The sequence below is a fragment of the Adiantum capillus-veneris genome, chromosome 10 (assembly GCF_014529385.1).
Source record: "Adiantum capillus-veneris isolate H3 chromosome 10, ASM1452938v2, whole genome shotgun sequence".
In the NCBI taxonomy this organism is placed as follows: Eukaryota; Viridiplantae; Streptophyta; class Polypodiopsida; order Polypodiales; family Pteridaceae; genus Adiantum; species Adiantum capillus-veneris.
This window is the reverse complement of record NC_140940.1, coordinates 29,202,408-29,223,851: the sequence shown is the minus strand read 5'-3', so window position 1 is coordinate 29,223,851 and position 21,444 is coordinate 29,202,408. Positions and strand designations below refer to the sequence as shown.

General features: G+C 42.2%; 1 protein-coding gene across 2 annotated transcripts in view; it reads right to left on the bottom strand.

The window, feature by feature from the left end:
- LOC147448617 (protein TPR3-like) overlaps nt 1–2,722 on the bottom strand; it is an 11,911-nt gene extending 9,189 nt beyond the window's left edge. For both annotated transcript variants that reach the window (XR_015189368.1, XM_086521181.1), the window contains exons 1-2: nt 2,421–2,722; nt 52–231 (exon numbers count right to left, since the gene is read on the bottom strand). Coding sequence is in view for 1 of the 2 variants with exons in the window: in XM_086521181.1 (XP_086377307.1) it covers nt 52–231; nt 2,421–2,500 (260 nt within the window). In the remaining variant the exon portion in view is untranslated. The remainder of the gene's footprint in view (nt 1–51; nt 232–2,420) is intronic.
- Between the last annotated feature and the right edge of the window lie 18,722 nt (nt 2,723–21,444).

Below are 21,444 nucleotides of genomic sequence, written 5' to 3'. Positions count from 1 at the left end.
AAAATTACATTACTGAAAGCATAACAGAGCTATCAGGAAGAAACAATTTACTTGTCCAGGGCTTCTAAGTATTTTTGTTTTCGGATCTCAAAGAAAATTTTCATTGAGTATCGATTGTCATCCACTTTTGTGAAACCAGATAAGTATCTCTCCACCTCATCCCACTCTCCAGCTTGCACTTGTTCCTCAAAGTACTTCATGTTAAAAAAGAAGCCAGACTCCTGCTCAAGTCTGCACATGAGCAAAGGCAAGGGAATATTTAACATGGAATTAAAAAAATGTACTGTGACCCACCTAAAACCAAAAACTTAATAGGGTGCAGCTATGAAATACATTTAAACAATTGAAGTTTTACGAGTCAACCACGCAGAACACACAATGGTAGTTCAACAAAAATGGCTGTGGCATTCAAACAGTACCGGAAAGACACTTCCTCCAAAGCACAACGAAAAACCCAAAACAAAAAAAATAAACAATAAATGCAAAAAAAAAAACTAAACCCTTCAAACTAACAATCACAGAGAGAAACTTCTCTTTGTAGCCCCATGCCACCTGCAAAATTTCATCTGAAAGGACATTTCAGCATGCATAAAATGATCATCGGATCATTCTAAACAGAGAGCAAGAGTATGACTCATGTCACAAAATTCGCATTATGGGACCAGATTCCTTCCTATCAATACCATAGCACAAGGTTGCAAGGATAGCTTATCAAACAATCAAGAGACGCCCATAAACTTGTAAAGGAAAGAGTCATTCTGTACCTCAATAAGGGAAAAGACCAACTCCTACTTGATAGGACAAGAACAATAGAGCGAGACAACCAAACAAGACGTGTTTGTTTAACGGGAAAACGTTTGATTGTATCAAAAACTCGGCCTTTTAAGTCATTAACACCTACGACAAAAAACCAAAGGGCGGAGTTTTCATTGCTAAGCTTCAAACTCCTACAAAAAAGAACACTAGGCACAAGTCCAGTTTCTCAAATCTAGAATAATAGGTAAACTACAATGAAAATCATCATAGAAACACAATCTTCAAAACTTTAATGCTCTCCCAAAAGCATTTCCAACAAGCCATGATGTAAATAGAGAATCTACAATATAAAATTCTCAACAAATTTCAAAAAATATCTTTAAAACTTAACATGGTATGACTTTAACTTTCTGTATATCCAAACATTAAGTAAATTTTCTAACACCCTGTTCCTATCTCCCTACTTTGGCGGGTACCAATGTCTACGGTGAGACGAGTCATGTTTTCTCAACTAGAAGAAAATCAAAAGAGAGTCTGCAAACCTAGTTACTCCAGCTACAATCAATCGACCTACCAATAATGTAACACCTAGCCTTAGATTTCATCTTAAAATTTAACGGGAAAAACACAGCTTCACTATGAAGCCTTAAAATGATTCAATAGATTCATTTGACTTCATCAAATGCCCTCACCCCCAATTAGTCTGCAAACATCCAAAGACGAGAACATATTAAGTATGGAATGAAGCAACCTTTGCTCATAGTACCTTTTATTAATAAAATATTGAAAAAACTAAGCCCCCAAACAGGCTACATTGATCCACAACATAAACTCACCTCATTGGAGGTACACAAAATTGGACCAACAAGTGGCAACAACTATGCACAGCATTGGCCACACCATGACTAAAGCAAAAATACAAGAAAACAAAGACGAGAACATATTAAGTATGGAATGAAGCAACCTTTGCTCATAGTACCTTTTATTAATAAAATATTGAAAAAACTAAGCCCCCAAACAGGCTACATTGATCCACAACATAAACTCGCCTCATTGGAGGTATACAAAATTGGCCCAACAAGTGGCAACAACTAAGCACAGCATTGGCCACACCATGACTAAAGCAAAAATACGAGAAAACGAAGTCACCCAAACAACTCCATGAAATTGAGCCTTAGCACATATAGTCACAACTACATACTCCTCCGTGGGAATATTGAGCCTTAAAACACATACTCGCGACTACCATCACAAATTTTCTGTTTGCCAGATTGCATGAGTGGCAAGTTCAAATACTATTAACATGAGCTCCAATGTTCACCGTGGAGCAGAAACAGGCACCTTCCTGCAGATGAAAGAACGTTTGATTCTCAATTTTTTGTAACGCTGCAGATAAATTTTTGACTTTGTCTCGACTCGTGTAGGAGCTGTTAAATTTATTTCTGATAATCAGAAAGAACTACGTCTAAATTTTCTCCATGGTTACACCCCTGCATGCATGTATAGAAGATTTGTTCATTGTTTTCAAATTAAGAAAATCCTCCATTAGGTCCATCCAAACAGGCTCGCCTTCACAACATCCCCATAGTTGAATGATTTTCTCCATTTAACATCCGTACAATATACCGCAGAAAGTAGGGGGAAAAAACTGAAAATTTACGTACTTGTGGACGCTTTCTTTAAATTTCTCCTCGTCCAAGAACTGCAAGATAAGGAAGACGAGCTCGCGGCTGAGGGAAGACATGGCGAGGGAGGAAGTAGCAACCAGGAGGGTCTGGATCTAACGGCTACAAGAGCAGCGTGTCAGATCATATGGACGCCGCGAGAGGGGCCGGTAGGCGATGGCGAGCTCGGAGAGGCTGTGAGCAGCGATGGGCTAGCCGTACGCAACGCGAAAGAGGCAACATCACACGAGAAATGCACACACGAAGAACATCGTGGTGCACCCAACTAAAACAGAAGAAAGAGAAGGGCAGTGCTTTTTTGTTGTTCACTTGCAAGTATAATTCGACCGCTTGATACGCTATTCCACTTATCAAAATGATAAGCATGTTAGCTTATCGCGTAGTTCTGGCTTCTGCAGTACTACATGTCCACAACATGACTCGTTCTCGCTTTTCGATGCTACATTGCTTTCTTCCTTTTCTCTTCGGATGAAAATTGAAATTTCATGAAAATGAACCGAACGTCTTATGTCATCCATTGCCAAAACGAGGTTGGATCACTTTCCCACCTTCAAACTCGTTTAGCCTCCCGAAAGCCAATTTACACGGAATTGACACGCGGCAACATTGAATTTTTATAGGCATTTTACAATTTACCCTCTTAGCTAGCCTTTTTTATTTTGTCGTTTGAAGCTTCACTTCGACTAATATTATGGGATTGCGCCCACTCGCTCACACCTACATGTCTTAAGGATCGAACCATAAAGCCCCTCACCTTAACCGCTAGGCCAACACCCCTTGACAAAATGATAGCTAGCCTTACAAAAATGCATCACATTACCAAGAACGATCTAGAAATTAGTCATTTAGTGGGCAAGATTGCTTGTAAAAAATCAACCACGTGCAAGAGAAAAATGAACAAAAATACCAATTGGGAATTTGATTGAATAGGAAAATTTTGCTAAGTTGGCCATATGAAATGTTCCGATCAAGCAAGCAAGATGCAAGGTATGTAAGGGTTCGCGAAGGAGCTCCAATACCTATCTACGGGCAACCTGCAAGCGCACAAAGCAAGGAAGGCTCAGGGCGAGGCTTCGGCAAGGCCTAGGGCAAGTTTTTATGTTGATCTGGTCGTCGATTGTGGTGAGCTATAGGATCCTCAAGTGGGAGGTCCCCGCCTCTCTTAGCCATGGGTGACCTCCTTTTCCTTATTCTCTACCCCTTTTTTTCTTTTGTGGCTCCCCTCCCACCTCTCCTCATAGAGGGATTTGGTGGTTGGTTTGACGTCTTCACCCTTCAGGATTCATCCATCTAGGGTAGTGGGTTGGTCGAGTTGGTGATGATGGTGGGTGGTCTCTCTGACGAGGCGTGGCTCCCCTAAAATCCTGCATGCTCTTTGGTGGATCGATGATACCTTCTTGTGTCCCGATTGGTGTCTTTCTTTCTGGATGGTGGTTGGCTAGGAGCGACAACATCTCTCCTTAGTGGCCAAATTCCGTGGTAGATGCCTGGGGCACTGTGTGTGCTTGGGAATGTTGTTTGATCGTTTTTTGGTATTTCAATATATAATGTGAGTTGTTATACTCACTATATATATTGGTTCTTTTTTATGGTTAATTTGTGGAGCATATTCCCCCTCTCCCCCCTCGGCACTAAAGGGCACGGGCAATTTAATAAGCCCAAGCGATGGGATCTACGGCAACGAAACTAGGACACAGAGATCGGGACGCGCGCAACCGTAAGATGGTCAGAGTAAACTAAGACACGAAAAAGTAAACTTGGCCAAGCAAGGAGCCTATCCAAGTTTATTTATTGTTTCATGGTTTGCCCACATGTCAATGAAAACGTCGCGGGCGTAACGGTTAGTGCATTGGGCTCTCACGGCGGTGGCAAGGGTTCGAGTCCGGGTGCTTGCGACGAGCGCCTATTTTTTTCCACCTTCCATTCACCTCGAGGTCCGCGTGCTTCTCTCCAGCCCGTTAATCCCACCGCTCGCCCCTCATTAAGGCTCCGTGCCCTTTAGTGTTGAGGCTCTCCCCCTCCCCCCCTCTCAACGTCGATGTCGATGTCAATTCGGATACTCTCATGTGTGCTGCGTGGGAGATAGAGGGCATGCTTCTGCGCTCCCATGTTCCCCATTGCCCAAAGTGAAAAATAGAGAGAGATGGAGAAATATCTCCGAGTGAAAAATAGAGAGAGATGGAGAAATATCTCCGAGAGACACACACACACACACACACACACACAGACTTGGAAAACCCCAACCTGACATCTTCTTAGATGCCTAAAAAGCTAACTCTTTAATTTCTCTTCCTCGAACCCCCCTCCCCCAAATAAGGTCGAGCTATACGAGGCATAAATATTTCAACCTTTCCCTTTTGCTCTTAAACCCCCAAGCAAGGATCTTGTGAGATGATCTCCCAACCCTCTTGCCAAGATCATAGCTACATACCGTGAGCATTGCTTTTTTTTTTTTTTTTAAAGGTGGTAATCAAAGTCACAACGATATAAGCTCCAAACAAGAAAGGGGTAGGTACCCATCGCATGACAGGGTATTTGTAATATAAAGCTACGATCACTAATGATTTGGACAAGTCTCACACTTTCACACGACAAAGGGAGGGGGGGAAGATATAGGAGGGTAACTCAAAACAATCACCCCCCTTGCCTATGGCATTATTAGCATTCACCAATAAGGATGCCAAAAAAATTAGCATTCACCACTGAGGATGTGTTTGGTGCAGCCATGCCAAAAATTGGCATACATTCAAAAAACACTTGCATAGTTTCGTAGAAGACAAATACTTGGTGCGCATGTGACCATGCACGAGGCATATGTAGTTTAGAAAATTTATGGTTAATGATAACTGTGAATTGTGTGACCACTACCTAAGTCTTCATCACCTTTGTTGTGCCCTCTCTTATTTTGAATGGTGACTAATGCTATGGTCACAAGGCTGAGTCGCTTTTTTGGTAAGCATGTTTGTCTTTTTCCTTTACATGTCACCACACACAAAATGCCAAAAGTCTTAGTTTTCCAAGTTCTTTTGCAACTATGAACCAAGGCAATGGTCACACAGGGCTTAATTATTAATAAGTCTGACATATAACTGAGCCCCAACCATGGTCACATGCTATAAAGCGACAGGTTTAGTAGAACTATGCACCAAGTTGTGTAATTATGTCGATTTTGGCATAGTTGCACAACTATGTCCCTAAGGTCGTTTAATAAAGACGAAAAATTGCAGCTTTTGTCGGTAACAAGCAACGTGGAAGCTTGGTAGCTCTCCCTCACACGAGCAATGGCAGTCTCTCTCCTCTCTCTATGAGGCGTCACTAGCAATTGCCTTGCGTTTCACCTTCACGTGCCCATCGCGTGACCACAAGATGCACGGTTATCTTGGTCCGAGGGATAGTTCGGCACAATTATCCATGACAGATAAATGTGGCTCGTGTGACCATAGCCTAAAAGGCTTCTCTCTCTCTCTCTCTCTCTCTCTCTCTCTCTCTCTCTCTCTCTCTCTCTCTCTCTCTCTCTCTCTCTCTCTCTCTCTGCGATAACTACCACTCCCTCCTCATCCGCTGACTCCTCCTCCACCTGTCCCTTGCACGTCGTTGCCATTCCCTTTTACTTAAGTTTTCCAGAGGTATCTCTTGAGATACCCTCGAATGATGCAAGTCAAAGAAATTTGAGCTCACCTACTCAATGTTGGGATAACTTTTAAGTAGTTTCCACATCCATTATTACGGGCAAGAGACATGGTGCAAGCAGAATTGAGAATACAAAGCCATTACAGACCAATGATTTATATATATATATATATTTATTTATATTTATTTAATGGACATCGTAGTTGGGGAGGAACATACCTATATCGGCTCGGAAGAATGAGACGTGAAGGGATGTGAGAGAACAAGATAGGGAGATGGAAAGGCCAGCTACTACGATGCAACAAAAAAAGGAAAGCAGATACTCGAATATCAAATGCCTCTCTTTCTAAGCGCACAGTTGCAAGATACACTACCGGATTAAGCTCGTTCCACCACGTGTCAGCGGGGCCGGAATCCTTTCCCCTTTTATAATAGTAGAGATTTATATTATTTATAGACTTCGACAAGGCTATGGAGTTTCACTCTAACCCTCGTATTTGAAAGGTGACTACTTTTGTTTTACAAAACCATTTGAAGGGTGGGAGTTCTACTTTGCATTTTGAAGGCCATAAAGAACTCCCCTTTCCTTTCTACACAAATGCACACTTGCCTGAAATTTATACTGGAGCTTCAAAAAATGTCAAGCTTTTGAAGCTTTCACGCATCATATAACGTTCAACTAAACTCTTACACTTGGCACCTTTATGTATCATTGTCTTTTTGGCCCCGAGAATGTGCACATTGCATGTTGTAGCTTTGCACGAAGGGCCATAGTCGGATGGTCTTGGAGTCAAATTGGCACTACCTACACCTAATGTGGAACAACATGAGTGTGTTGAGGTTGTGTGTGTGTGTGTGTGTGTGTGTGTGTTTGTGTGTGTGTGAGAGAGAGAGAGAGAGAGAGGTCTCGAATACTTACAAAAATTAAAATTTTCAATCAAAAAATATTAAAATAAATAAAGGAAAAATAAAACTCTTTTGTATTTTAGGTCAAAATTTAAAGAATTGATGATATTTGCACTAAAACTTTCGAAATTTTTGTCGACTTTCTTCGAGGCAAGCTTGGAATCTAGTTGGAAATTTGCAATTTTAGTGGTTAAAACACACTAAACTTTGGTTTGTTGCAAACATTAGGAATCTTAAATAGCCCCAAAAAAAATGGAAGAACATGATAGACGTAGAAAAGCCAAATGCCCAATACATCCATGATCACTCTCTCACCACTCCAAGTACACGTTGTGCCAAGAGAGGAGGGGCACACTCATTGAAAATTTGTTACACCCTTGCATGGGACACCATCGTGTGTGTGTGTGTGTGTGTGTGTGTGTGTGTGTGTGTGTGTGTGTGTGTGAGTGTGAGAGAGAGAGAGAGAGAGAGAGAGAGATGCCCAATACATCCATGATCACTCTCTCACCACTCCAAGTACACGTTGTGCCAAGAGAGGAGGGGCACACTCATTGAAAATTTGTTACACCCTCGCATGGGACACCATCGTGTGTGTGTGTGTGTGTGTGTGTGTGTGTGTGTGTGAGAGAGAGAGAGAGAGAGAGAGAGAGAGAGATGAGCCCTCGAGGCATCCATGTATCATTTAAAGGGTGACTCTACTTTTATATTTTCTCTTTAAGAGATTCAAGAAATTCAAACGCTCCACGTTTCCATGCATCACATGCTCACGAGAGAGAGGGAGAGAGGGAGGGAAGAGAGAATTCCAACCCACCAAAAAAGAATTCCAACAGACTTCAAAGATCCACTTGGCCAAGACTTATATATATATATATATATATATATATATATATATATATATATATATATATATATATATATATATATATATATATATATAGAGAGAGAGAGAGAGAGAGAGAGAGAGACAGAGAAGGAGAGAGTTTTTAATGTCAAAAGGAACACAATAAGAGACCTCAAATCTCTATCTAACAAGTTTTAAACTTAAGACCTGGTATTCAAGAGGGTAATGTGATAACTAATCTACCACACTCAAAGGTTATTATAGTTTTGTTTTTTTTTTTTTTTTTTGCAAAACTTACAATTGTGAGTGGATAGTATTAAGAACTGTGCGCATCTATCGCATGTGTCAATGCAAGGAACTTGCCGATACACTGTGTGCGAGCCACAAATGGCTCCAAGCACACAACAAAACTAAACTAGTAAGCTCAAAGATGGCGTTGATGTGTCACTCACCGCTTTACGCTTCCTGTCGTGGAGGATTCCTCTCCGCGAAGAAGAGGGAGACGTCGCTACGCCGTGCTCAACCGCCTCGCCGCCGTCGTGCCGCTGCAATGCTCGATCGCACACTCTCTCTCTCTCTCTCTCTCTCTCTCTCTCTCTCTCTCTCTCTCTCACGCATACACACACACAAGGAGATGAAGAAGAAGAAGATGGAGCAAGAGCACTCTCAATTGCACAAATGAGAGAATGAGTGAATTTTACGTTTAGTTGACTTTTATATGAGCTGGCCCCATTCACACTTGGGCACCCATGTTTAGCCAACTAATCCCTTGAATGTTCCAGTTAGAGTGCACCTCTCATCGGCGATCACTCTCCTATTGGACCGACAAGCCGGGTACCTGACTCTATAAAATAAATAATACAATGTTCGTCGTAGGTGATAGGAATGTCCATCGTAGGTGATAGGGTGTCCATGAGGATTAACATGCCCCCCTTCCTGATGTAGATTCCGTCCTCGAAAGCTATTGAGTTGAAGCTCGTTCGTCGAGGTGGAAGAGCATTTGATATGAATGTCCTTAGCCTCCTTCAGTCACTGCAAAATCAAACAACATTGGCACAGTAATTGCATTCTCATAAGCAATTAAAAAGCATATGCAGTTGTAGGTAGACAATTTGATTGGGAACAGAATTTTAAACCATTTGTCAGCAATAAACATTAAATTGCAATATAATCAAATGCATAAACAGTTGTAAAGATAAAAAATTAAACAAGTCCAGGATTGCTAATTTAACGATCGAAAGGCACTAAAGATCAACTATTAATACCATGGGTAAGCTTCTTAATTTTCTCTGGTCAATTAAGTTGTTTAATCACGAGAGCCAAGTATTTCATGTTCGAGGGTTGACTAGAGGCTATACCTAGAAGACCTTGTAGTTAAGCTATGATAAAAGGAATTTCTCATGAAATCATCGCCTGACTGATTACTTTTTCTTTGACCCCCCAAAGTATTTTCACAGTGATTCAATTTTGATGTGTGTGCTTATTTTGTATGCCTTGGGTTTTTTGCTTTTCAAGAAAAAGCGCTCACACTCGGAACCTCTAGGACTCTAGTACTATAGGCGATACATGTGAGTGAAGTACCAAATCAAGCTGAGATTTCTCTTCCAGCTTAACATTTTACATTGTGGCACTTTGATTTTTTGTTTGTTCGTTTTCAGCATTTTAATTTTGTAACTTTGGGGGGTCACATAGCACTATTACCCTCCCCAGGCTCATCACACTAGTAAACTCCCTTTATAATACTTAAGCTAAAGGTCAATAGGGACTAAGCCCACTAGAAAGCCCTAGTACATTTCACACAATGCTGCCTAAATTGGATTAAGAACCTAAGTAACCATTAATAATTAGGAAGGCATTACCCATGGTATTAAGAGAAGATCTGTAACATCTAGCTTGGTCAAACTAGCTTAGTCGGACTGCTTGATTTTTAAACCTAGACAAGTGATTATGACAAAAAATTACATTGAAATTAACGTTTGGTACTTAGCAAATGCGTTATATATTATGCTACAAATTACAATTAAAGCAGACAAACATGGATGCAAAAAGATAAGGGACAATGCTAATGGACAAGAAACACCTGTTTGTGTTGATGTTTGTGTAGGTTTGAAGTGTGAACGAGAGGAATATTACATGAAGGTCTAAATCCAAACCACAGCAACACGTTCCTATACACACGAGGAAACACAAAGAATACCTCTAGGAGCCACATCAGTGGAAAAAAAGAACTTTGCTAATCACTAAACTCTAAAACAGAAACAATCCTATCGTACTAATCTTACCTACCCTCCATCACTCGAGTGATGAGGATCAAAGGTGTTTTATGACATAGGTTTCTGTTTCAATGTACCGGATGTGAATGTGTAGGTCTGGGTCAATGTTTTTTATATTGTGCATACTCGTTTGCTAATTGCTCTTGCTCTTTATTATTTTTGTTTTTTGTGAGTATAAGGGTTTATATATACATTCCCTAAGGTTGGGAGATTGATAGGTCAGGGAGGAAGGTTGAGAGGGAAGCAAGTGAATGATGGATGTCAGCAAATACTCCCCCCTTCCTTGGGTAGATCATACCTTTTGGAATGATGTCGTCACCTTTTGAAATCAATTGTTCCAAGTTGTTATGGATGAAGGCTTTAACCAATAATTTTCGACTGCCCTATGCGTTTCATTTAGTTGCAAAGGTGGTAAGGTACTCTCCCATGATTTTATTTACATCATTGTTGTTGGTGGTGAACTTACAACGAGAGGTGCAAACTCTTTCTTGCTTGTATGGATATGTATAATGGTAGGTGGAGGTTGTGTCAAAGCTTCTATTTCCGTATAGAAAGTACATGAAGAGCAAGAAGCTTCATTTGACTTCCCTGTTCCTGAGCTAGGTGGAACAAATCGTTCTTTCTTCGGTACCCAAACTAGCTCTGGAGTGGGTGTGTAGAATTCTGTGATTTTTTTCTTTCCACGATCTTCAATTTGTTTTGGAGCCACAGGATTGAGCTCACATGGGCCTGGTGACAAGTAAGAACACAATTTACGTTTTGGCACCAAGATTTGATCATTTCCTTCATAGTAGCCTTGGGCTTCCAATAGTTTTCAACGCAACGTTTCTTTACATTTCTTGGGGCGAATGGGACGTCTCTTACCAAGCTCCTGTCTTTTAGCACTGGCTATGGTCGCTAAAGAAGGTTTAGGGACCCACTTGTATGTTTTCTTTGTTATATTGGGATGGGTCTTGTGTGTCTTAAGCTTTATTTCAACTACATCAGTTGAAGCTCTAGAGAGTTGGGCTATGGGGACATATGGTTCAACCTCTTGGACATGCAATGTTTTGGGTTTTATTTCCTTAAAAGGCAATATCTCAGGGACTATGGCTTGCATGACAGGGTTAAGAGTTGGTTTCTGTGTTGTGACACCCCCTGTCACCCAATCAATAGTACATTTGGTGGCTATCATCCACGTGCATCCTAGGTTTATATTACCCTCCATAGTTCCAACAGGCATGACCAAAAAGTCTTGAGCTACCACCCCATTTTCATAACTGACAGAAGTGTGCTAGATTCCAAAACTCAAAGTTTTTTTCTTGTTGACACCCTTGACTTGGATAATACTCTCAGATAGAGGTGCCTTCCTTAACTGACACCACACTCCATATAATAGCAGATTATATTTAGCACCTGTGTCCAATAAGGCGTTATATAGCACTTTTCCATAGGTGTTGTTTAGCTCAATATGGTATCGTAGAGGTGTGTCAGAGTCCAACCAATCCTCGTTGGTTTCAACGTGGAATGCATGTGACTCCAAGGTTAGCCTCTCGTTTTCGTCTTATGCGTTGTTGTCGCTCCTTAGCCTCAGCTTGAGCTTCTATCTTCTTCAATTCTATTTGTGACTTGGCTGCCTTTTTTGTATAGATGGCACGTAGCTCCTCTTGGCTTAAAGGATCATAGTATCTTTTAAATTTGCTCCCATTGAGGAATCCAATGGTTTCAACTCCATCAAGAGTCTCCACATGAATGGTTCCTTATGGGGTGATCTCACATACTCTATATGGTCCTTTTCCCGCATATTTCATCTTTTTCTTTTCGTTACACACTCCATACATAAGGACTTTATCACCAACATTCATATCTTTGTTCTTTAGATGACGGTCAAACCATTTCGACCTCCTATCTTTCTCCACAAGTGCATTTTGCACAGCTAATTGCCTCTCTTCATCTAGCCTTTCAAGGATATATAATCGCTCAACTAAGGGGTTACCATCCCAACCTTCTTGAGAAGCTACTCGAAGACTAGGAACGACAAACTCCCATGGCATACCGCTTCTTGGCCATACACCATCTTAAATGGTGTGCAGTTAATTCCAACTTTGTACGCGATACAATAAGCCCATAGAGCTTATGTAAGCTTTAAATCCCAATCTGTGCGATGAGCTTCCACCATTTTGGTTAAGATAGATATTAAGGTCTTGTTGGTGCTCTCAGCTTGGCCATTTGCTTGTGGATAATAAGGTGTGGACTTATGGTGAGCTATCATAAAGTTGGTAGTGAGTTCTTTTATTACTCCATTTATAAAATGAGTACCATTGTCACTCACAATCTCAAAGGGACAACCAAATCTGTAATAATGTTCTCAAAGATAAACTTGGCAGTTGACCTCGCATCAGCCTTACGTGTCGCCCTGGCTTCCGCCCACTTTGTCACATAGTCAGTGGCAACGATAATATATTGAGATTGAGTGCTACGAGCTGCCGGACTAATTGGGCCTACAAAGTCCAAACCCCATTTTTCAAATGGTTGAGTACTTGTTAACCCTCACGGCTCACGGACACCCTATTACCTACAACGGACGTTGTAACCTACGGCGGACATTGTATTATTTATTTGGTAGAGTCAGGTACCGGGCTTGTCGGTCCAATAGGAAAAGGGTAAGAGTGATCGTTGATGAGAGACGCACTCTAACTGGAACATTCAAGGGATTAGTTGGCTAAGCATGGGCGTCCAAGTGTGAATGGGGCGAGCTCATATAAAAGTCAACTAAACCTAAAATTCATTCATTCTCTCATTTGTGCAATAGAAGAGTGCTCTTGCTCCATCTCCATCTCCATCTTCTTCTTCTTCACCTCCTTGTGTGTGTGTATGTGTGTGTGTGTGTGAGAGAGAGAGTGTGTGCGATCGAGTATTGCGGCGGCACGGCGGCTGAGCGCAGCGTAGCGGCGTCTCCTTCTTCCTCGCGGCGAGGAATCCTCCACGAAGCAAGCGTAGAGCGGTGAGTGACACACCATCGCCTTCTTTGAGCTTACTAGTTTAGGCTTGTTGTGTGCTTGGAGCCATTTGTGGCTCGCACACGGTGTATCGGCAAGTTCCTTGCATTGACACGTGCGACATACGCGCACATTTTTGGCGCCGTTGTCGGGGAGTGCCATACATGAAGCTCGAGTAGCACTCTGTGCTTCTCCGTGGTGCAATTTCTATTGTAGGAAAGGTAAGGAAGGAGTGTGTGTGTGTTGAGAAGAGGGATTTGGTGTTATACTATGTGTTTTTTTAATTAATGGAGTTTTCAAAGGTTCTGTGTTTATTCTCTATGTATTAAGGTAGTTAGTTTTCTGTGTACAGTAAGTAGGAAGTAGATTAGTGAGAGTTAATAGAGTGTGTTAGTGTGTAAGAGTAGGTGTACTAGTTAGAAGTAGGTAGAGAGAGAGTGTGTGTGCTCTCGCGTAGGCCACGGCGGCCTTATCCTTTAAAAAATAAAATAAAAAAATTAAAGGTAGGACCGGGATCGGGAATATCCCCCAAATCCAAGCCCAAGCTCACGCTCAGGCCTTGACCTCAGTCGCCTTTTTTAAAAAACGAATTTTAGCTTCACACGTAGCTAAAAATTGATTTTTGAGGACCAACGGAACGTCAGATGCCCGAAAATTGTGCTGTAAAGCACACAGCGACCCTTTAAGTGATACGCTCGTTTCGAGCTATCACACACTTCAATCAAAAAAATCAAACATTAAAAAAAACATCAAAAACAAGAAAAAATCAAGTAGAAAATGGGGTGCAAAACACCCACAAAACAAAGCAAGTAACCTTTGAGGGTACTTGCCGACACTTGTAGGGCACCCAAAGCACATGTATCTACGCTCTGGTCGTGTGCTAGAGTCCGAAAAACTAGCTAGTGCTTCGATTTACGGGGCTACTCACTATCCTTCCACACTAGGGTCTACGCCCTCGGCGGGGACCCAAGGTAGTGCAACCCAAGACCCAAATATAGCGGCTAGCGACTCTTCCTCTGACTACGATATTATGGAAGAGCATCTTACACAAAGCCCTGGGGGAACAAATAAAACCGTACCTAGCTGGGCCCGGCAACCTGGAACTAGTGTTTTTAGCCGTTTGATGGAAACTTTTAGTAGAGCTACGCGCTTTGAACCTACGGCTAGTGAAGTAAATGAAGGGGGTGGGGAAGTAGAATCACCACACATCTCCTATAGACCCCACACTCCCTCAGAGTGTCCACGTGGACATTCTACCTACCTCATTTAATGAGGTCCCTACCGAGCTACCACCTTCCAAAGTCGCCTCTAAGGTAGCGGTGACTAAAAGTCAAAACACGGGAAGCAACATTGCATCCACCTCACGGCAACCCTCTAGTACACCAAGTTTGGACGGGGTATTTCTCAATGAAAATTGGGAATATGACCTGCACACGGAGACTTTGACCGACCTATACATGGGCTACACATACCATATGGGTTGGTTAGAAGTTGTACAATCCACATCTAGTGCCACTAGTCTGGAGGAACAACAACACATGATCTGCAATGTCATCCATAGGATTATCCAGTCCGAGAGGCAAAATCGAGGAATAAGCATACCTTCGACGGGTCCTATGCGATTTTTAGACACGGGCATCGGGAAACAACCCACTCTATCACAAATGGAGACTCCCCCAGTGAGTCCCATCGATCCCCCATATGTTGTTTCGCCAGGGGTCTCAATGCAATCTGAGCCCACAAGTGATAGCTTTACTTTTCCAAGTCTAGCTCATCTTTCCGTTGATGACACCACGGCTACCATGCCTACCCCAATGATGGGCATGCCAAGAAACACGCCATGGACCTTGTTTGTTAGTAAAGCACCGCTACATGGTAGCTCAATGCCTACAATAGTACCTACAAGTGCGAACCAATCGTATGCACCTATGGGTCCACGTACTCATGTAGTCCCTACCCCTCCCATTGTTTCAACTACCTATGCTCCACAACCACAATACACAAGTTATTATTTCCATGGGACTATACCGGCTAGCATTAGCATGTCACATCCGACGTCTGCTATGCCTAGGGCCACCCATATGAACTATGGACCACCACATGGCACAACATCGTACCCAACATGGAACCTAAGGGCTTCCTTTGCGCCAAGCCCAATGCCAATACCTACTCCACATGTAGTCTCTGGAGCGCCTTCACCCACGGTGCCTGCTCACTTAGGTGACTTGGCAACATTTGCTCAAGCTATTGGTCGATCTATTGCTGAGAATATCCGTAACACGCCTGATAGAGAGCCTAGAAGTAAGGCAGTACAAATAGCCAAGCTCACACAAAAATTTAGCCGAGACGGGGATGTGCGAAAGCATATCGAAGTGTTTGAACAAATATGCGATTCTCTAGGAGAACACAATGACCTACATAAGAGCAATGCTTTAAGCCTAACTTTAAGTGGAAAGGCTGGGGATTGGTATAGAACCCTAAGGGTGGAAGAAAAAATGATTTACCCTACTCTTAGGAGACTGTTCTTAAAAGAATACATACGAGAGGGAGTGCTTTGGGGTGTAGCCTCTCAGCTCCAGAAAGCCCAACGAGAGGAAGGAGAGTCGGTGAGAGACTTTATAAGTCACTTGAAGCATTTGAACTCTCGTTGTAATCCAAATGAGCGCTTCAACAATAACCAATTGCTTGATAGATTCATTAGGGGATTACGACATGAGGATATCTACAATGGCCTAGTCATTAGAGGTATCACCACTTGGGAAGCAGTCACCACCAATGCGATCCAATTGGAGGATAATTTAATGATTCAAGGAGAAAGAGTGTCTGTTGAGCCTAAATCTATTAGCTCGCAGGCATCAGGGCATCAGCCGATGACCCTAAAGCCTATTGCTAAGGAGCCAAAGATATCTGAGATGACTTTAGCAGATCTCACCAAGGCTATTCAAGAGAGTCTTAGAGACAATCGTGCTTCGTAAAACAATCATATGTATCCAAGAATGGAGCAACAATGGTGCTCAGTATGCTATGGACCACATAGTACCAGTGAATACCCTACTTTTAGAGTAAAATTCAATGGGAACTGCAATGCATGTGGAAGGTATGATCATCAAGCTAAGGATTGCATAGTATTTAAGCGTGCGATGGCCAATAGACCAACCTTAGCATGGACAGACACACCTCGAGTGCTTGCATTGATGCCGGCCCCACCTCTTGAACAAACAGCACAACACATGGTCCCTAGGGCCCAAAATGTTGTTCAAACAACACCCTTACCACCTCCAGTGCTAGGACCGCAACCACCACATCCGAGAATCACTTCTGTGAATCAAGTGGGTTGTGAGTCATCTATTTCTTGTTTGGAAGGCTATGAGGAAGATATAGATCCTAATATCGCCTATGGGATGGATGTGCTTGAAGAAAGTCCACAATACTACATGGAGGACTATTGGGGACAAGTCAAACATGTATATCAAGTAGCTGCTCTTGCGGCAAGAGGCCAAAATATCAATTACACCGCTAAGAGACCACCTCTTCAATGCTATGAGTGTGGAGGTCCACATCGTGTAGCCGAGTGTCCTATTAGGCTACAAAATAACTCCACACTAATGCAAACCAATCAAGTGAGCACGTCTACAATGCCGATACTCATGTGTAATCGATGTGGCATAGATCATTTGATTGCCCAATGTCCAAATAATCCAAATGCACCGAAGATCATGCCATTAAACTTGATTGAAGTTACCGAGGAGCCATCACCAAGTACACCCGTGGTACCAGTAAACGTACTCACACGATCGATGCTCCAAAAACAAAATTATATTCTTGAGGAAAGAGACACGGCATCAATTGCCCAATCTCAGAAAAAGAAGAAAACACGAAGAAAGAGATCGCAAAAAGCAGCGAAGTCAGACCCCAGTTCAAAGACCAACATAGGGACTAGTGACGACCCCGTATATATGAACGACGCTGAAGAAGATTCTGATTCAGGTGAAACCATGGAGACCAAAACGACCACTAACATAGAAACCAACAAGGAAGATCTTCATGAGCCACAATGGCCAGGATCCAAAAAGAAGATAGGAACTTATCCAAACCCTACAGAGGAGATTGAGCGAGTCAAGCAATTAAGGAGTTTGGTAGAAGATACCCAAAGGGATCTAGAACCAGCACCTAGGAAGATCCAGATTACAGACACCGTGTTCCCTATGCAACAACAACCTCACCAAGTCCATAGACCCTTGGACATACCTAGTGTCATCCAAGAAGAAAGTGACTGAAAGTCATGGGAAAGTGGGCGTACTCACTTCTTGATGGAAAGAATGTTTACAGAGGGACTACCTGATCCTATCGAAGAAATGGAGATCCCATCTTCCCCACGTCAAGGGACTCAAGGCCAAAAGGTGCCATTAAACATTGCCAAATTGATGGATTTCATGTCTTCAGAAGTTAGACATCATGTCCAAACTATATAAAGACCCCGAGCTAGTCTCAGCCCTTCGAGCCTTCCTCAATGGAGAACTGAAGTTTGGGCTACCACAATTTTCACAGATGGATGGAGCTGGGGAGATTCCAAGAGAGGAGGAATACATAGATCCACAACCGAACCTAGATGAGAACCTTGTTATAGAAATACCTGTTAACAAGTTGGGACAATACTTTGAGGGTGATGAATCTAATGCGACTATACCAATCACTACTAAGGGATTAACTGTGAAGGGAATCCTTGATGGTGGCGTTGGGGTTAGCATTGTGACTAAAAATTGCTGGGAAACTATGGGAAGACCTCACCTTGCGACCACAAATAGTAGTGAAGATGGCCAATGGGTCTATTGTTAAACCTATTGGGATGCTAGAAGATCTCAAGATCAAGGTCTTTGGACATAAAATAAGGATTACCTTTATTGTTATGGATTTCTCCAAACACACTATGGCATCGGAGATGATCTTAGGATGTCCTTTCATGAGGGAAGCAAAAATGGTGCATGACTGGTCTAAAAACCATGTCTACTTGCAGTTCCAAGATTCTATCATTCGAGTGGATCTTGTGACGGGTCGAGCACATCCTCTAGGAAACAGGTTTATAATCGATCATAGATCTGACACCACAGTTCACTCGGCCCCATTGCAGTATTGTTACACGTGTAAAGCGGACACTGATGTTGGGGAAGATTCTCCTTATATGGATGTACTACCTGGGATGACTGAGTCGGACAATGTGGATTGGGTCCACCTAGCAGCAACCATAGACACTTGGGGAAATAGGGGGACGACCTAGGTAACACCTGAGGGGGATAAAATACCACCACTTGTACCCTTAAACATGCTAGAAGCAATGCATATAGCTTCTGATGATCTACAAGATGAAAGTTTGACTGGCATTAAAACCAGTAGCGCCTCACAAGACTATAGCCCCCACGATTTGGGGTCAGAATCATCAGTTGAAATTGACTCTGAGGACAAATAATCTGAGTTAAATCTTAGTGCAAATGTGGAGACAAACCATTCAGGGCCCAATGGTAACCTAGATGATAATCTATCCAAGGGAGCAAAAGACACAAGTAGTGATTCATCTAGTGAGTCTTCACTAGAAATCGACCGTAATCGAGAATTAAACAAGAAGAGTAAGAGATATAAGAGGCGACGATATCGAGCAAATGTGCGTGCTAGAATAAAGAAAATAAAGCTGCCGCAGAATGGCTTAATTATATAGGGGCATGTGATGCTCATCGAAAGTTGGTAGATAACTGGGGTGAATACCTTCAAAGCGTTCTGTGGTGTAGTCCACAACCCATTGACATCGCACAACTAGAGGCTACAGAGAAGCCAAAGTTGAGCCATACCGTAAGGAGACGACAAAATCGAGAGTTAGCTCAACAACAAAAGGAATCAGAAGTTAAATCACAGTCCACAGAACAACAGGACCCCACAGACTTACACCCTGCACCTGAACATTTCAAATCCTATACCATAGAGGAACGTAAGGTTGTGTATACAAAGGCTCAAAGAAAACCTATCGATGGGAGCAATGGAGTATATGATGGTCCAGCGATAGTTAAGGAAATAGAGTTAGTAGACCCAGAAGAAGAGTCTAAACCTGTTTTCATTGCCCAAGATCTGACCGAGACTAAGGAGTGTGTACTTAAAGAACTTCTCAAGGAATTCAGGGATATATTTTTCTGGACTTATCATGATATGAAAGGTGTTCCACCTTCCGTGGTGCAGCACACAATCCCCATGAATAGCATGGCTAAACCAGTTGAACAACGACCCTACCCAATGAATCCTAAATATGCAAAGATCGTTCAAGAAGAGATTGAAAAGCTTGTGGAATGCGGATTCATATACCCTATTGAGCACTCAGAATGGGTGTCTCCAATAGTGATTGTGCCAAAAAAGAATGGGAAACTCGGAGTGTGCGTGGATCTCAAGAAGGTCAATGCCGCCACTAGGAGGGACCATTATCCCTTGCCATATTCAGAACATGTGCTTGAAAGAGTTGCTGGGAAGGAAGCTTATAGCTTTTTGGATGGGTACTCTGGCTACAATCAAATCACAATTGCGATGGAGGACCAAGCTTAAACAGCCTTTATAACCGAATTTGGAGTGTTCGCATTTTGTGTTATGGCTTTTGGCTTAACCAATGCCCCGGCTACCTTTCAAAGATTAATAAACACTGCTTTTAGAGAATATTTGAGGGAGTTTTGTGAAGCTTGCTTAGATGACCTTTGTGTTTATTCCTCTTGGAAAGAACATCTATCATGCTTACGAAAAGTGTTTGAGAAGTGTAGATTGTATCGCATCTCCTTAAACCCTTTCAAATGCCAATTTTGGGTTAAAAATGGAGTCATTTTAGGGCATATAGTGTCCAAAAATGGGATTTCCACAGATGAGAGCAAAATTAAAGCCATTGCAGAATTGCCACCACCTACAAACTATAAAGGAGTTCAAAGGTTCATGGGCCATGTTGGTTATTACCAACGGTTTATTTTAAACTTTGTCGAGATAGCTCGTTCTTTGTACAAGCTTCTTATTGAGTTCCAATGGACTACGGAGTGTGACCATGCTTATGAGTCATTGAAAAAGACCTTGACTAGCGCTCCTATTCTATGAGTGCCCGATTGGAATGTAATTTTTCATGTGCATATTGATGCATCGAACTTTGCTATTGGGTGTGTTCTAGCTCAACCAGGAGAACATAAACTGGACTACCCCATTAGCTTTGCAAGTCGTCAGTTGAATGATGCCGAAAGAAACTACACCACTATAGAGCGAGAAGGTTTAGGTATGATTTATGCAGTGAAGAAATTTCGCTACTACCTTTTGGCCAACAAGTTTGTGTTCTATGTTGATCATCAAGCCTTGTTGTATCTAGTAAATAAACCTTGTTCCACGGGAAGAATTACAAGATGGTTGTTAATTCTCCTTGAGCTTGATTTTACCATTGTGGTGAGACCTGGTAAAAGACATGTCATGGCTGATCATTTGTCTCGCATACCCAATGGTGAAGCCCCTACTAGAGTCGATGATGAATTGCCTGATACTTCTCTATTCCTAGTCGAAACCATACCTGAATGGAGTGAGAAGATTGTGAACTTTCTAGTTAATGGTTTTCCACCCAAAGAGCTTCGTAAAGACAGAGCTCGAAAACTGTTAAAAGAATGTGAACCTTACTCTCTCATTGCGGGAAATCTCTACAGGCTAGGGAAGGACGATATTATGAGACGTTGTGCCCGTGAGGATGAGTATTTGTACATACTGCAAGAAGCCCACATGGGTATAGCCGGAGGACATTTCTCAGGGGAACTAACAGCTAGAAAGGTGTTGCAATCAGGCTATTGGTGGCCAACCTTATTTAAGGATGCATCACTTTTTGCAAAAGGATGTGATGAATGCCAGCGTTACAAGATCACACACCAAAAGGATAGGATGCCCTTACATCGGGTTAAAGTGTCTCAACCATTTGAAAAATGGGGTTTGGACTTTGTAGGCCCAATTAGTCCGGCAGCTTGTAGCACTCAATCTCGATATATTATCGTTGCCACTGACTATGTGACAAAGTGGGCGGAAGCCAGGGCGACACGTAAGGCCGATGCAAGGTCAACTGCCAAGTTTCTCTTTGAGAACATTGTTACAAGATTTGGTTGTCCCTTTGAGATTGTGAGTGACAATGGTACTCATTTTATAAATGGAGTAATAAAAGTACTCACTACCAACTTTATGATAGCTCACCATAAATCCACACCTTATTATCCACAAGCAAATGGCCAAGCTGAGAGCGCCAATAAGACCTTAATCTCTATCTTAACCAAAACGATGGAAGCTCATCGCACAGATTGGGATTTAAAGCTTACATCAGCTCTATGGGCTTATCGTAC